This window comes from Hippocampus comes, unplaced genomic scaffold (genome assembly GCF_001891065.2).
Source record: "Hippocampus comes isolate QL1 unplaced genomic scaffold, H_comes_QL1_v1.1 scaffold261, whole genome shotgun sequence".
Classification (NCBI taxonomy): Eukaryota; Metazoa; Chordata; class Actinopteri; order Syngnathiformes; family Syngnathidae; genus Hippocampus; species Hippocampus comes.
This window is the reverse complement of record NW_017805824.1, coordinates 6,631,559-6,649,860: the sequence shown is the minus strand read 5'-3', so window position 1 is coordinate 6,649,860 and position 18,302 is coordinate 6,631,559. Positions and strand designations below refer to the sequence as shown.

General features: G+C 41.8%; 1 protein-coding gene across 1 annotated transcript in view; it reads right to left on the bottom strand.

Moving 5' to 3' along the window:
• Nucleotides 1-12,620: 12,620 nt before the first annotated feature.
• Nucleotides 12,621-18,302, bottom strand: part of ddb1 (damage-specific DNA binding protein 1) — a 36,508-nt gene continuing 30,826 nt past the window's right edge. Inside the window, exons 23-27 of the mRNA XM_019886902.1 lie at nucleotides 18,100-18,209; nucleotides 17,217-17,386; nucleotides 15,498-15,600; nucleotides 14,486-14,609; nucleotides 12,621-13,209 (exon numbers count right to left, since the gene is read on the bottom strand). Of these exons, the coding sequence (XP_019742461.1) occupies nucleotides 13,126-13,209; nucleotides 14,486-14,609; nucleotides 15,498-15,600; nucleotides 17,217-17,386; nucleotides 18,100-18,209 (591 nt within the window). The 3' untranslated portion in view covers nucleotides 12,621-13,125. The remainder of the gene's footprint in view (nucleotides 13,210-14,485; nucleotides 14,610-15,497; nucleotides 15,601-17,216; nucleotides 17,387-18,099; nucleotides 18,210-18,302) is intronic.

Here is an 18,302-nt window from a genome sequence, read left to right as displayed (position 1 = left end):
GGTTTGTACGCATGTGTGCACCAATTCCAACTGTAGCGCAAGAGTTCCTGTTGACTCCATTAGTCAGGACGTGTGGTTAGTCCACTTACAACACAGAAAACCTCCTCCAAACCCCAGAGTCTCCTCTCATCCCCCTGTTGCCTCTCCAATTCACCTCATCGCTTCAGCAAATCTCTGCATCCTTTCCTCTCCTCCAATACATTATTCATTCCCATGTTCACGGGCTTTCTCCCATCTTGTGCTTGATCAATAAAACATACCTGTGTGCTTGTTCCTTCACCTTTCCACCCTATTGCCATCTTCCTAAAGCCAAATAGTTGGCCATGTAAAGCAGATAAAACAGCAGTGATGGTCTTTTGACGGTGGAAGAAATTGACTCCATTTTTGGCCACGTTGCCCTTGCGTGAACCGAGTCTCTAATTTGGGTGTATATCGCCAAAGTAGTTTCACCACAAATCCACTGGTTTCATCTTCTGAGTGCAGTCCAGAGAGAGATAAACACCCCCTGCACTTCACAGTTTTATTCTCTCATTTGAGAAAATAAAAGTTCGTTTGAGGGCACTCAATGGCCCACAGGTATCTGGGGGTGAAACAGAACAAAGCGGTGGACTGGGACATCAATGGGGACATTGAAAGGAGAGGACAAAGTAAGTCTGCAAACATCTTTTTCAGTAGACATTCACTCTTGCACCAGGACCACTTGACAGAAACAAGTGGCAGCAGCTGCATTTCGTACCTGGTCTTTTAGTGGGGACATGTCTGCCGTAATCGATCTTTAATAGAATCACTAATCATACTGTCAATATAGAAATCGTCAATACTGTGCAAAAACACAATACAACAACACACAACAATGCCACCTACATCATTTGGAGCACTTCAGAAACATCCATCTATCCATTATCTGATCAGCTGATCCTCAGGAGGGTCGCAGGTGTGCTGGAGCTTATCCCAGCTGTCTCCGGGCAGCAGGCGGGGGACACCCTGAAATGCTTCTGCCATCCAATCGCAGGGCACACATACACAAACAACCATTTACACTCACAATCACACCAAAGGACAATTTAGGGAGCGTTCAATCAAACTACCATGCATGTTTGTTTTTGGAAATGTGGGAGGAAACCAGAATACCCAAAGAAAACCCACACAGGCATGGGAGATGATGCAAATTCCACACAAGATGCCGGGACCCAGATCTGAACTCACGACCTCTGCACTGTGAGGCGGCCATGCTAACTGGTCGATACTGTGCGGCGCAGTTCAGAATCAATATTTATCTAATAAGGCATTCAGTGCATTAAAGTTAAATGTCAAACTGTAGAATGTTAAGTCATACTTCCATAGTAGATAGTAATTAGCAACTTGCTCAACATGCCAACATGGCTCGAGGAACCACAAGACCAGAAAAGGAGATTTGAATGTGAACTCCATCCTGTAAGAAAGCCCAGCCGAGTATATTCTTTCGGTGGTGACTAAGGAAAGACGGCGTTCTCCAGGAGCTGTCCCTCCAGTCCTACATGACAGCAATTGAATCACTGCTGGACTCATCTGTCACAGTCCAGTTTGCAGCTGCCTCTAAGAGGACAGCAACGGACTGCAAAGACAGCAGAAACAAATACTTGAACAATCAGAACGGAACAGTTTCTATGCACTTGCTAACGTGCTCTTAATTAAACATTTCATCACTGCAGTATAATCACAATGTCATTGCCACTATCAGAATAATAATTAATAGTAGTAGTAGTAGTAGTAGTAGTAGTAGTAGTAGTAGTAGTAGTAGTAGGGTTCTGTGATTGGCTGGCAACCAGTTCAGGGTGTCCCCCGCCGACTGTCCGGACAGCTGGGATAGGCTCCAGTATGCCCACGACCCTCGTGAGGATAAGCGGATTAGAAAGCGGATGGATAAATTTTTATTATTATTATTATTGTTGTTGTTGTTGTTGCCTGTATTATTTGACTTTATGTGTGTAAATATTTTCTCCATTTACACATTTACTACTGACAGAGTATAGGAAGGACATATTGTGTGTATTAATGTGAAGCACTGAACATGAGGCAGTTTAATTATGTATGGTAATATGTAGTTACATTTATTTTACAGATTAACATATTACATTTGGCGATGGTCGTGGGTTGCTAGAGAAATGACATGCTGAAAATATGGAGAAAATGCTTGTGGGTAAGACTTTAAGTCTGCATTATTTCTGAAATTACTAAGCACAAAGTTCTAAAGGGCATTGTTAACTTGGTACGCACTTATGTTAGCATTTTCCTGGAATCGTTTATTGATATTAACATAGTGCTGAGGCTGCTCAGTTTCTGTGCCCTGGCACCTAAGAATAATTATAAGGATTCCTTTTGTTAGTTCCGGAAGGACAAATTGAGAAATTGACAAAATACATTTAAAATCTCTCTCACACACACACACACACACACACACACACTATAAAAACTTATCTACAGGATCCATGTAGTAATGGAGGAATGTGAGCGTGTTACACACGAACGAGCACCCTGAGCGGTGCTTTGCTCAAGGGCATATCGACATTGCTCAGGATACAAATTGGCTACTCTCCAACAAGAAGTCCTAATTTCCCGACCCATCCATTTTCCGTACTGCTAATCCTGTTCAGGGCTGCATTGAGTTGGGCGCTATCCCAGCTGACTGGCAAGGCAAATGGCAAACTGCACCTTAGACCAGTCAGTCAGCCAGCGCATACCAGAGACAGACAACTATTCACACTCAAATTAACAAGGTCACTGAGTAGGAACTGCACCTACCGTGTCAGGTGAGTCCACAGCTATACAGCCAGTTACATTTCCCCAAACATTTTTAGAAAGTGATGGAAAATATGTAGTTTATTCATGCATAATTGCTTTTCCATGAGATTAACATCTGGACATGGCAATAAGAGAAAGGCTGCTTGCATGCCTCCAGTGTATATATATTTTTTAAAGATTCATCCTCCAATGTAGGGCACATTATTAATTTGAATATTTTATGCCAAACATCAAAAGTATAGTGAGATAATGTGATAAGAGACCTGACATTATTAACACAATATAATGGGAAAGCCGAGTTTAGAGAAGAGGTTGCAAAACATCTTTCTGAAGTTTAAAAGACAATGAATACGACCGTGCTGATGATGAGGGCTTGTAAACTCCTGACCACATCTGCACCCGTGTGGATGACCGACCTGCAGTAATGTAAAGTAACTCAGTCAAAACTCAACTGCCGCAGGAGGTGAATCACTGTACAGTAAGAAATAGTGTGACAGAAAGTGGTAACTGCGCTGTTGCCAAATGCATTACGCATGCCGCTTAACCCCATTTTGTTCCTGGAAGGGGGATGAGGGGGAATACATCTTTTCTTTTGACGACAAGTTCCAGTGAATCTGTGACAGGAACTCTGCTTTTGGTCCAAGGAAATACATGGAAGCTGAGTCGAGGTGCAATGAAACGGTGCAAATATACGAACGGATGTGAATCTATTTTTGACAGTCTGGAGGTGGAATGGACTTGGTTCAGTGGTTCCGAACAGTGAGGTCAAAACCTCACAGCAGCTCACGGGGAGGAAATTGTGCAGGTAAGAAATAAACTTGACCATGGATTGAACAAAAAAAGTGTGTCATGTTTTTGTCAGGCATGTCATTTTTCTTCCACAAATTGGGCATCTTCAGCAACAGAAAGTTAAAATCTTTTAAACTTCTCAATGACTCATGTTGGTTTGATCATGTTGATTGAATAACACTGAGGAATGCAATTTTACATTTTATGTTAAGTTAGGTCTGACTGGTGTTATTAACTTCAGTATTTATTTTTGTATGAAATTCAAAATTGGTCCCAGTTTTTCTCGATCACGTCAGGTTTCTGAGCCATATGACCCCTGTTTTCTTTTAAAAATTGTGTGTGGATGTAAATAAAAAGAATCAAATGGAATAGTTAAAACTAAAAAAAAAATCAGCAGAAAACGACAAATAGCACTTCGCAGACGATGCCCATAGTTACAAGGTAAAGAGAAAAGCCAGCACTTATCATTCCGACTATGCTAGTTTTCAGTTTGCAGATATTAGTACTGATCCACTGCAAGCTGCACATACCTCTCTCCGCACTGTCGCCATTGTAACTGCGCAAACAAGTTGCCACGTAGTGGCAAGTCATACTCGGGCTAATCAGTGGAATTTTGGTAAGCGGTGAAGAAAAAAGTTGACGTGCTAGGAAAAAAAAGATTGCATTTTTGGAAGGAGCAATTTTAGTTTTAATCTGTCTAAAAATCTAACTACGCAGATTTTTCAAGCTGTTCACCATTTTAAATCTAATACAGTGATGTTTAACCATATAAGAGGTACTGTGAATGCCTCAGCTTTCACACAGGTGTTCACCGAACCCTTTGTACATCCATCCATTTTCTAGACATCTTATCCTTGTCAGGTCCGAAGTGGAGAAGTTGGAGGACCCCAAAGAGCAGGCAAGAGGCAAGGAGGAGCCAGGTGGAGTGACCAAAATATATTTAACAAAAATACAAACAGGAGTACACTGGAAAATTACGAACTTTAAGTACTCAAACAAAGTCCTGGAAATCACAAGGAAGCCAAAGTAACAAAAGAAACCCGTGACATTAAAACAAAATGTGACAGGAGCTGAGCACACAAACACATATTCACAACTCACAATGACCCAACCAAGACTGACAGAACTCAGGGAACCAAATATAAGCAAAGTGACGAGACAACGAGAAACACCTGGACAAGACAAAAAGGGTTGAGGGAGCTGATTGGTTAAACACAAGGGACACTGATAACGAGAACAGGTGGCGACAAAAAAGGGCACATGGCGGAACAAAACCAAATGTAACCAGACAGAATCATAACAATCCTAAATGGGGTCGCGGCTGTGCTAGAATATCTCCCAGCTGACTTTGGACGAGAGGTGGGGTACATTCTGGACTATTCACCAGTCAATCGCATGGTACAAATAAACACATGATAACAAAGTTGGAACAGGTACGGTAATCATCAAATGCATACAGAAGACAGCGTTCAAGGGGGCGGAAAAAAATCAACAAAACATGAATTTCATACATACAACAAAAACATCCATCTATCCATCCATTTTCTGATCTGGTGATCCTCACGAGGGTCGCGCAGGGTGCTGGAGACTATCCCAGCCGACTTCGGGCAGTCGGCGGGGGACACCCTGAAGTGCTTTTGCCAGCCAATCGCAGGGCACACATACACAAACAACCATTCACACTCACAATCACACCAAAGGACAATTTAGGGAGCGTTCAATCAAACTACCATGCATGTTTGTTTTTGGAAATGTGGGAGGAAACCAGAATACCCGGAGAAAAACCCACAGAAGCACGGTAAGAACATGCAAACTACACACAGGAAGGCCCACGACCTCTGCACTGTGAGGCCAACGCGCTAACCAGTCAACCATCAAGCCACCTACAAAAACAAAAATCATTGAATTATTACTGCTCATGCAGAGATGAAGGCTTGGCATGCCACTCATATCAAAATAGTCCAGCCCTTTTCTTAGTTATACTGTATATCTACCATCTTCAACAAGGATTGCTTGCAAAGATACATTATAACAGACCCTATTACTATCTCAAGGGGTGAGCTTATCGAAGTGCGTGGTAACTGCTCGATTTAGTTCGCCGGGTACAGAAATATCTCAGATTCCAGAGATCAGCTGCAGCCAATCATGGCCAAGCAGTCTGAACTCTCAGGATGTAAGAACAGCCATCACAGAAGTAAGGTGAACGATATAGGTGAACACACACACACACACACACACACACACACACGCACACACACACACACACACACACACTCACACACACACACACACACTCCCACACACACACACCAACACACACACACACACACACACACACACACACACACACACACACACACACACACACACACACACACACACACACACACACACACACACACTTACACAAACTGCCTTGCCCTCCGCCAAAATCCTAAAATTGACTCAACAATCCCCCAGACTTTGATTAACACAGGTTAAGAAACATTTTTATTGGATGTTTTTTTTCTGTTTGTTTGTTTGGTTTTTTTTAACTGTTCTATATATTGCATCGTCATGCAAAATGCTATATCTAGTATATGCCTTCTTATGTTGGAACATATTTTTTGTGATTCTTGAAATGACAGTCTGGGGAGTTGACGTCAACATAAAACCTGTGCAATTTCAAGTGATCCCACCACAAGCAACTAAATCCAATAGACATGTGTTCAAAGATATCAACAATGTCAATCAGACATGTTAATCGTCCGTTGTCAGGAGTTTCTGTCCCGGCACAGTGTAGATGGGCAACATGGGACTCGCCCTGGAAATGCGGGCCAGCGCGACCGACCTGTCGGACCCGAAAGAGAGGATAGCACCTGCATCAATGCACTTATGGTGGTGTTGGGGGAAGAGCGGCCTCCTCTTCCCCGCGTGTTCGTTGAATTTCGGACGAGGAGAATGTTGGTTCTTCAAATAAAGGCTGGAATCGATGAACAGTTCCTTCGAAGGGTTTAATTTATTTTCTGCAGTTTGCGAATCGATTCGGGCTCCTGAGGGTTCCAGATTTCAGTCAGGAAGCGTAAAAGACACACAATCATGAGATTATATCGAGACAATATGATAATGAGAGGCGGAGAGGTACGCCTCTCATGCAAATCCCGGAAACAAAGAAAGTACTGACCCGGTGTGGCTGGAAGAAGTTGGGAGTGGTGAGGTGAGACCAGCCCACCACTACCCACCATTTGGTGTGATGGCAGGAACACAGATACTTGAGATAACAGTTCCTCTTTTGATGTTAAACATGTCCTATGGAGGGGGGCCCTAAAAGTGGTGGGGGTCGAGGTGCACTAAAGGTGATCGTAAACACAGTGAGCAGGAAATACCTCCAAAAACATTCTCCATTCTTTGTTTCTTTCAAATCCAACTACCAGAAAGGAATAATACCTTAACAGTGGTCTGCCAGCCTCACTGATGCAGCATGACCAGCCCCTGGAGAGCGAGCTGCGGACCAGCTAGCAAACCATTGTCTGTCGCAGATGGAAAGGTGCCCACACTCACCACCTAACACTCTTCTCAAGCTAAGACATTTGTTTAATCTTACTTTACAATACCCGTCATGGTATACCTGTTCAAATGCTTAATGTTGCATCTGTGTGTGTGTGTGTGTGTGTGTGTGTGTGTGTGTGTATGAGCACAGGACTCAGGGCCCCCCCCCCCACACCAAGAATAAGATAACATTGAAGTATAACATTGAATTTTTGTACAAAGCAAATTATTCAAGGATGAAACACGAATGTGCACTATAAAGGCTTTTGCCCTCTGTGAAGAGTGTTATTTCCACATGCCAGAGCAGAATTTGAACCAAAAGACTTCAAGGCATTTCCACAATGCAAGTAAAATCCACCTACACTTCAAAATCAATATACTGGTCAGAGTTAAAAACACAGTCCAGAATTGAATTAGTTTAAGCCTTGAAACTCATTTTTGATGTGTTTAATATATATATATATATCAATGAATACCAACCAGTCTGCCACTGTGATACTCAAGCGTGCAGTGAGAGATTTCACTTCGTCCACCCATCCATCCATTTTCCAATCCGTTTATCCTCACCAGGGTCGTGGGGGGTGTTGGAGCCTATCCCTGCTGTCTTCGGGCAGTAGGCGGGGGACACCCTGAACAGGTTGCCAGCCAATCGCAGGGCACACAGAGACGAACAACCATCCACGCTCACACTCACACCTAGGGACAAGTTGGAGTGTTCAATCAGTCTGCCACACGTTTTTGGGAGGAAACCAGAGTACCCGGAGAAAACCCACGCAGGCATGGGGAGAACATGCAAACTCCACACAGGAAGGCCGGAGCCGGAATCAAACCCTGCACCTCTGCACTGTAAGGTGGACGTGCTAACCAGTCAACTGCACTGCCACCCTAATATCACTTCATTTGTATGAAAATAATTTAGCCAGTTCAAATATATCATTGTTCATCTATCTATGCCACTGATGTATAATGACAGGCAGAACAAGTAAATGCTCTTCCATTGGATGGCAAATGGAATAATTAGCCTCTGTATCCACATGCTGTCATTCAATCACAAGTTATGTTCAGTTAAACAGGCAGATATGACACGAAGTCAATTTGTGATTGAGACCAGATTATCATGATTTCATTCATCCATCTATCCATTTTCCAGTTCTTCTGTTAGTGGTGTGATGTGCCACAAGATTTGTTTATGAAGAACTGAATGACTTTGCTCGATAAAGCTTGGGAACCACTGCTCCAGGTCCAGACTTTTACAGTATAGAAATGTGCAGGTGACGAACTTTTTTGGATGTGAACACCAAAGCTCATTTCCAGCCCGCATCTACTGCCTTCAGATAATTTGAAAAATATATTAAATCAATGCGTAATTTATCTGGGTTTGGGTTTATAAGGATTAGAAATTCAATTCTACGTTTTACAGGTCAGTGAAGTTAGCACTGGGTAAATGGACATATTTATGCAAATACATATCTTGTGTCCCATGACTACTTACAAATAAGTTCCTATCGACATACCGCTTTACAGAAGCTCATTGGCTGTCGTATCCATTTATAAAAGACAACAAAACAACACTAAAGCAGATGTAAAGGAGTTCTGGGATTTGACTCAACATCCCTTCATCACCGGATGAACCACACAACAGTGGCAAATAGGTGGTCTTGTATTCCCCCCACCAACATAAAATATTAATGTTTTTGTCTTATACTATTTTTTCCAACATTAGGGATTGGATGTGCCATCGGCACAAAAGGCCATTGTAATAAATAACATTAATTGGAGTTGTTTTCAACTAGTGTTGCCATGAGCAGCATAATGAATTATTTGTATTGGACTCAGAGCACGCGGCCAAGCTGAACCAGAATGTCACTTGTTATTTGCTTTTTGGCCGAGTGTGGGCTGTGAAAACATTTTCGACGACATCTTCATCCAAAAACAAACCCCAGATAGCCGGTGGCTGTTTCTTTCGTTACTATTTTATAGTTCATGTGTGTAAAAATGTGTGTTGGTGGTCATTCTAGAGCAGGGGTGCCCATTACATTGATCGCGATCGACCGGTAGATCCCGGACTGGTCCCAAGTCGATCGCGAGTGGTGTAGAGGAGGAGTCTTTGTGCATGTTAGTAATATATACTTTTTGGTGTGTTAATGTACACTGCACCCTAATCAACCTATCAGTCTCATTTTCACAAAAAGTATTAAAAATAAACAAAAAATAAAGCAGGTACATCTTTAAACTATGGTGGCGCGTGACCTGCGTCCCCGAACTTGTTAGCGCTCAGCAGTCTGCAATTGCAGCTTGTGATCGGAGCTGTTGCGCTATATTTTTTAGCGTTATCATGATGCTTATTCAGAGTTTGTTTCGTGCACAATTCACTGAGGGCACGGGCAAAGAATAGGAATCTAGAGGACCGAAGGAAGCACTTTAAAATGGTACGTGTGAGCTACGACAGTTAACAGGCTGCAAAAGTGCATCGCATGCCTCCGTGTCAGGCTATTGCTCATCATGACGTGCATGTGTTATGTGGGTGCGAGGTAACGGGTCGATCGCGGGAGGTTGGTTGATCGAAAAGTCGATCATTCCAAAAAGTTTGAGCACCCCATGTCTTGGGTGTATTTGACCTCCAGCCTAAAGTCACCCGGGATTGTCTCCAGGTCGTCATGACCCTGAACTGGATGGATCGATAGTATGTTACAGATCGCTACTGTATATACAATAATGCTGTAAACCAAAAGCAGGTGTTTCCACTTTTAAAATCACCAAGACATGTTTCATTTTGAAAGATAAATGATGTAAATTGGTCAAAGGAGCCGAGGACAAAGATCAACACGTAGCCTTTTGTAAGGGGGCAAGTAGAAAATTTACGGGAGCACACTAAATCAACTTGCAAAGTAAATTTCCACTCCACTTATTTTCTCGATATTACTGATAAATAGGCTAAAGTGTAGAGCAGAACTTTGTGAGCAAGAAATAATTTTCTAGAACCGAATTTTTTTTTTAATCCAATAAAAAAATCTGCAGCTTTACTGGTCGAACAGGCACAAATAGATGAAAAATGTACTTAGGCTGTCTCATATTTTAGGAGCAAAATGCCACTATTTAGGAGCTGCTTGAGTTCTGCATAAATAAGTTATTGGGCAATGATTTGTTTCAATTCTTTTAAAAAAGATTAATAAGGTAAATTTCACAAGGTGACGAATCTTAATGAAGCTTGACTGAAGGAAGACATTATTAGTCTGTGCTAGAAATTCAACCTTATGTACGATCTTCACCGGTGGTGAAGAAAGTATTGATAATGGAAAAGGTACACTTGAATAAACCGACAGACATTTATGTTATCATCACTGTCTAATATAGAGCATGTCTCAAAATGTTCTTATGCTTTTTTTGGCTTTCATTTTCTCTTGTCATAAAAAGACATGTTGTGACTGACAATGAGCATCAGGAATAAATACTGTGAAGTCACTCACGAAAACCCAAAGACAAACAAACGAGAAAAGTCCTGTAATGCATTCCGCACATTTTCTGGGTCCCAAATGAAGTGCTTTGAATATGTGAAGACAGTGAAAAGTACACCGCCAAGAACACTGAAACCAAGATGACGTCATTGCAACAAACCTCAAGATTTGTTTAATTTCAAACAAACATTGCCGAGGTCAGCGCAGTTGGTAGCATCAAAGCAGTTTCATCTTTGTTGTCCTCTTTCGAAGCCGAGTCCCTGACATTCCATATTTGGGCTAAAGCAATTTGACGCAAGTTGTCAAAGTTAGCCGAGGTCAATTGCTTCACTGGTACCTATTTTCCTGGGACTGCACATTGTCACAGACATTCTCATTAATTTATATTTCTTATTTGAATTTGCTCATTTCACACTTTGAAGTCAGGCGGCGCGGTAACTTCAGCATTTCCCATCCTTTGAGGAAGACTAGCGAATCCATTCATTGTGAGATTGGGTGAAAAGTTCAACAGTCTGAGCCGTGAGTCACACGTCTGCGGTGAGCTAAACGTGATAAAACAGAAGAGATATGTGTCCTCCTCTAAAATGCAAATACACCAGACCCTAAATGAACACTGGGTCGGTAACCACAATATGCGGCCCGGTAGTCCAGTGGTTAGTGAATGAACCTTACAGTGCAGAGGTACCGGGTTCAATTCCAGCTCAGGCCTCCCTATGTGGAGTTTGCATGTTCTCCCCCGTGCCTGCGTGGGTTTTCTCCGGGTACTCCGGTTTCCTCCCCCAATCAAAAACATGATTGAACACTCTAAATTGTCCCGAGGTGTGAGTGTGAGCGCGGATGGTTGTTCGTCTCTGTGTGCCCTGCGATTGGCTGGCCACCGGTTCAGGGTGTCCCCTGCCTACTGGCCGAAGACAGCTGGGATAGGCTCCAACACCCCACACGACCCTCGTGAGGATAAGCGGATCAGAAAATGGATGGATGGATTTCGTAGACGCAATTAAACAATTATGACTAAAGCAGATTTATTCACCATGCTATACATCACCACACAGTGTGCACACATACAACCCGTGCTGTACTATGGCTGTATGTGCACAACTGGGTGACTATATTCAAGGTATTCATTTTGAAACATGATATATCAACTATTTCATATACCTGTCAAGTCTTCTTTGCTGTCAGTTACAATTCCACCTGTAAGTATTCGCCCTACTTTTACAGCCACATGATGAGTGAGGTCTGTGGCTTTACAGAAGTTTATCTAGAAATTTCCATAAGAGTTTTCATTGTGAGAAGAGAAAAGAGGATTCAAAAAGTCTGAACAGAAAATTGGTTAAAGGATCCATCAGAGCAAAATGAAGGCATCCCACTATGAGGACGAAAATCGATCAGAGCCAGCAGGCAACTTCCACTCTCACTAGCTGTGTGCACCAATAATGTTAAACTGCAGAACCTAAAAAAATAAAATAAAATACGCTGGCAAATTATTTACACCTGTGGTATTTGATCGAAACCTGAAGATCAACACAAATTCAAGATGAATGAATGAGGAAATGCAATCTTCTGCACCACTTTTAAATGACCGTTAATTTTCATCCGAGCATTCAAATTGACTTTCATGCATTCTCACATTGACAAAAGTGACGGGATAAAATAGCACAGAAAAAGGATCCAGGTGATTGTACTGATGGAAACATGTATGAACTACTATTTTATGCAATTTCTTTCCAATATTATTCCTGGTGAAACATAACCCCCCCCCCCCCCAAAAAATCAAATTAGCACAAACTTCAGCCTGGATATGCATCTTTATGGGGTTAAAATTTAATTGTTTGCCGAGGCTGAGTAACAGTTGAGAGCACCTTGAACTGAATCCACAAAGGCAGAAATGGCTTACAAAAATATTCTAGACATGTATTGAGGAGATATAGTCAAATATTTTAGCTAAATTACAAATGGTAAGGGAAAGAGAAAAAATAAAAATAAAAATATTGTTTTGGCTATATTACAAAAAAAAAGTACTGTACTTATTTTTTCAAAGTGGCAAAGAAACCCAGACACACAGAGTTTACAGTTCTAAAGCAATGTTTATTAGAACAAAGAAAACATCACAAAGACAAAATATCTATAAATCTATCATTTTCTGTTTTTTGTTGTTGTTCAGACTTGAATAACCCCAGACATGTGAAAAGCGGTTACATTTCACTCGTGGCATGAAAAGGACTTGCTAACCTGCTTGAAACTGTCACAAATGTGCTAAAAAAAAATTTCGATGAGAATATGGGTGTTTTCTCGATTTTAGTCAAACATTATTCCACATCGACGCAGCCAAACACATTCACACCAGTAATTTATTTTTTCCCTACCCCATTGGATGCAATGCTTGGCCAGGAGATTCTTTTTTTTTTTAATGAAGAGTTCAATGCGGCTGCATCTTCAAGGACTCAACCGCGGACAAACATGCACACATTGCTTTATTTATAATTATTTACAAATCTGCCGGGCCCAGGGACATCTTTTCGAATTCATTTCTCCAGTGGACCATCTTTCTGTGTCCGCGGGGCATGAAATACTAGTGGATCCTTGTCAGCTCCTCGACAATCTTAATGACTTCGTCCACAGTGGCTTCACGCTTCATGCCGCTGCCGTCATCGATCTGGAATTGAATCACATGAAACAGCGGGCTGTCATATGTGAGACAAAGCTCGCCAGTGCTGGTTATGGCGTAAACAAACAAGCACACGGAAGGCCAAAGACAGATTTGCGTCATTGATTTTAGCTGCGGAATTCGATCCTTTATTACTTTCAAAATGAGATGAACTAAAAGTGCCTTATTTATTTATTTATTTTTAAACAACGGAGGAGGTCGTTTTCCATTGGAACTTCATCAATAGTTGGGAACCAAATGTAAGAGAAAACAATGTTTTTTAATCAGCCCACAGCGGAGCCACAGCCAGCAAACAAGGCCAACGGGGCAACAGCATATGGCACCTGCTCAGTGACATTCATATTTTAAATTTGAACAGGACAAGAAGGAGAAATCTCAAATGTGCGTAACTGTTGAGAGATGCCATCATTGTGTGCAAAATGCGAAGGAAAGAAATTTGGGGGTGGGAGGAGGTTGCACTATGCATGTGAATAGATATCCGCCTATTATCAGCGATGAGAGTGGCTAATGGGACAAGATATGGACATTGAAGAATATTGCATAAAACAGCAGCAGAGCCAAACCTGACATATGGTGATTTCAATGTAAAATATAAAGCCTAAACATCATGATTCTATGATAGACCAGTGGGGTTACTTTGTTTCTACCGTTAATAGCAATGGCTTAGTACTGTGCACACAGCCACTTTTTTTTTTTTTTTTTAATCATTAAAAAGGTACTCCTACAACCTTCGACGATAATTATGAAAAGATGGATTGACATTTCCGGTCTGGAATCAATCCAATAGCTTTCATTTGTCTTGAATGTGCTACTGAAAGGTGTTACACTTTAGCGTTTAATTAGACGGAAAATATGAGAAAAAGGGGATTTAATTTCTTTATTTTGTGTATGCTTCCGTAAGGTTACTCATGTTTACTCCCGAATAAATCGACTATTCTTTAATCGTTATATGATCATATTCTTGTTGGCAAAAGAGTGCAATCATTTACACCTCAATTCCCAGCCCCATTTGGATAGCAAGCAATATAATATTTCCCTCAGGCATATGGGGTACATTGGTGACATGACAGCAATCTGATTAGACACTTAGGACGGCAACTTCCATAAGCTGTTTCAACATCAGTGCCCCATTATAGCTTTCAACATTTCCAAACCAATTAAATATTTGGGCTAGGAAAAGCAATCCCAAGATGATATTTAGAGGGAATATTGTGGCGAGGCGGTATCTGAATGAATGTCTCAAGAAGATGAAGATTTTGCCCACCTGTAGCGTGCTGACGACCTCCTGCATCTTGGCTCTGCCTAGATCCAGGAAACTCTCAATCAGATCGCCATCAATAAATCCTGTGGCCTGATCCGTCTTTCGCTCGGTGTGGAAGGACCTCCAGGTGCGTCAATGTCAAGGGTAATGAATACAAGATAGCTGAGCTGCTCTGCCTGAAGGTGGTACTCACATAGGGAATAAATAAAGCTTGTTTCGCCTCGGGTTTACCAAAATCATCCTGAATATGTGACAAAGAATGCAGTGGACTGATAGTTTTTAGGAAATGGAACTCTATCAGCTATGTTCATTACAATCACCTAAAGTGAACCCGTGCACATTCATGGTTTAGCACTTTGCAATTCAGATTTTTTTCGGCGGGCCCTGTCCTCCGATATTCCCTGAGGAACTCCCCTTTTTGCTATTTTTTGGGCTCAGGATTTGCAGTTTGATTGCTTTTGTACATCCTGTGGCAGCATGGTCCCGATGAACATATAATGAACATCCGTATAAGTAACGAAGCTTCATTTGGACAAAAGTAGCGCTTTTAGCATCCATAGGCAATTATTTCAAGCTTTTTTTGGGGGGGGGGGCATGTCAATTGCTTGCGGATTTGTGGTAGGGCTCGGTTCCTACTCCTGTGAATAGAGGGGGTCACTGTAGTAGTCAGTTCTTTTCCCGATTTACTGGAATTGATGATTTTTTGGGCCTTCAAGCAATTGAGGGAAAATGGAATTCCCGATTACTGCAAACAGCAGAGGCACTCTTCATTCGGTCTCAAATCATTTTTTTCCTCTTAAGAACATCATAAAATCAGCTAACGCTCTCACATAGCGAGGTCTAAAACTCGTGTACAAATTTTAAATGACTGAAATCAGTGTGCTGTCACATACATTTAAGACCTTTTCAACTCAATTCCAGTTCTCTTAAGAAAAGTGTGAGGACTGTCTATGTGCTGCATCCTGTCCCGTAAGAGATGGCAAGCATGCAGGTGAACGGGGAAAAAAAAGGATATAAACTGTGTTCTATTTTGCCCACACTCTTGATGACCTTGTTGAGGCGGTTTTGAAGGTCAAGGAGAAGGCTGTACCACCCCTCGGACAAGGAGGTTACCAGTCCTAGCACACAAATTACAGAGAAAGGAAGAAACAAACATTATTGAGAGGACTAAAAACTGAGTGCTGTGCGTCAATACAGTTATCACCGAGCCAAAGTATCAAAACAACAAAGACTTTTCATCCAGGGAGAGGAATAGCCTTGTCACGGCTGGTCGTGTAATAGAACTCAAAACACTTCACATGATAAATAAATGAAAGGATCATTAGACGGACAGTGTTCCTCATAATGCAACTTTCATGCTCGTATGCCAGAAGTACTTTATGGAGAGTGAAACGAAACATTATTTCATGACATTCAATAATTCATTGTGATTTCTTCTTCAATTTTACAGTTGCAAGGCTTTGAAGGGGGTGCAGTATGTGGGGTGGAAAATACACAAGTTCACTAACTTCGGCATTCTTCTGATGCACTGGGGTGGGGTGGGGGAGTGGGGGGGGATGCATAATCTGCATTGGAACATACACAGCTGCTGAAAGATGATGACAGCGGGGCTGAGTTGGGTGACAATACTCATCACATACTGTACTGACTTATCATATGTTCATCTTTCCCAACAGCACATAATATGTCGAGCTAGGTACCTGAACTATGGGAAAATGCCACAAGGTTGATTTGATCTAATCCAGAAACTTCTCTGCGGTCATACTTGCAACCTGCTGGTAGAATGTACGTTCCACACCACCGGACTTGGCTTTCCATTTTATATTCCTTTTGATTTAAACAATCACTTGATATTTGCGTACATACGTTGTGTACACTAAAAAGAGATACACACAGAATTGATGTTCCCGCGCATTTAATTTTTGAATCATTTTACCTGGGGTTGGATTTGTATGCTCAACTACAATTTGTGATGCAATAATACGGCTCACCAATCAAGACTTGAAAGGCATCTTAAAAACACTTTGGCCTGACAAGTTGGTACAATGCTTTGCATTTTGCTTCAATATAGTACGTAGTTCATCAGTAACTATCAAAAGGGCCTGAGCGAAACAACGTAAAAAGCTAAGTAATAAAGCACAACATGAAACGACAGACCAAAAATTGTTCAATCGTCTGTAGATCATATCATATCTTCCTTGAAGCAAGTAAACAAGGAAAGTTTACTTCCGTTGGTGTGTACTTGTTGTCCTTTGGGCCTTTCCCACAAGCATCAGATACATCACGGTCTCAACTGTTTCCACGGGCGATAAGGCTAACAGGGTGATTTTTCTTTAGAGCACAAAATGGCAGCATTTTTACTCAAGTGTACAGAGATGGTTCTCATTTCCCGTTAAACCTTCCTCCGAGATGTAAGGTGTGGAGGAGGAAAAAAAGCTGGCGAAACGTCGAAAAGGTTCGTCTCACATCTGCTAGCCAACACTCCGGAGGCCTCTCAATCACATTTACATTTTCAAAGATTTAATTGTCATTCTTGCGAGGTTCTTTGAGAGACAAAGTGATGAAGATGATTAATGAGACCTCGCACATCATCTCTACTCTAGCAAACCGCAAGACATTGCCGGGTATGATTTGCAACTTGGCCGCCATTATTCCCTTTGGATGTAAAAAGTCAGTCAACACACACAAACACGCCAGGTCGAGTTGAATTTGATATTTGTGCGGCTGTGCCTACCAATCATGCCATTGACCGTGCCAAACAGAACAGACCCTTGGGTGGGCGTGGAACTTTCTCCCAAGTTCTGCAGCACCAGCGAGCCGTGGCAGAAGACGTTAACAAATTCTCCGAGGTGGAAGAGGCCCACTTCCTGGAGGTGTTGACGCTCCTCGTCTGTGGTGGCCGCACTGGCAGAAAGAACGGGTTGTCATAATCTCAGTCGTTACAGGGCAGACACGTTGAAAAAGGGGCAAAGGACAAATTGCCTGGGAATTGCAATGAGGGAGAGAGAAAAAGACACCGAAAGCAATAAAGGATAGTGTCTCGAGGTGTATAAAGGTGATTGATTAATCTGAAGACAAACATGAGCACCAAAACATTTGAGAGGCTTTTGTAAAGGTCAGAAAATAGCAGCGGAAATGGATAACCAGGTGAGGAGTAGTAGAGAGAGCGCCGGCAAGAGATATGCGTTACAAAATTAAAGGTCAATAAGATAGAGTGCCCGACTTGATGTATTAAGTAGAAAACAAGTGGCGGCACAAGTCTCATCATTTTTCATAATCATTCGTGTAATGCTTAACACGGGACAGTGAATCTTTTCACTGGGATGTCTCCCAGTAATATCACACAAAAATAACAGTTAAACTACCATGGAAATACACAGACAAATCTTATGAAAAATAACTACTACAGTATTGCATTACAAACTCGGTTAAAAAAAAAAAGTGATTACACTACCCTGATTCAGCTTAAGATAAGATAAGATAAGATAAGATATCCTTTATTTGTCCCACACTGGGGAAATTTACAGCCTTCAGCAGCAAGATTGTGGGTAGAAAGAAGAGAAAAGAAAACACAGTTCAATTAAGTGCAATATAAATACAAATATGGAGCTTCTCACCTGTCCTTCTGGCAAACAAACAGATTAAAGGCGTTCTCCGCCCCAAGGAAGTTGTCATCATCCAAGATCTCCACTGCACTCATCCAGTTGGGATTGAAGTCCCGTGCAATCTATGAAACACGGGAGACATGAGCATCTGTCTGAGGATAAGCGATGGGCTCATGCAAAACTCAGTTTACCATGGCAGGATGTTTCAAGCATAA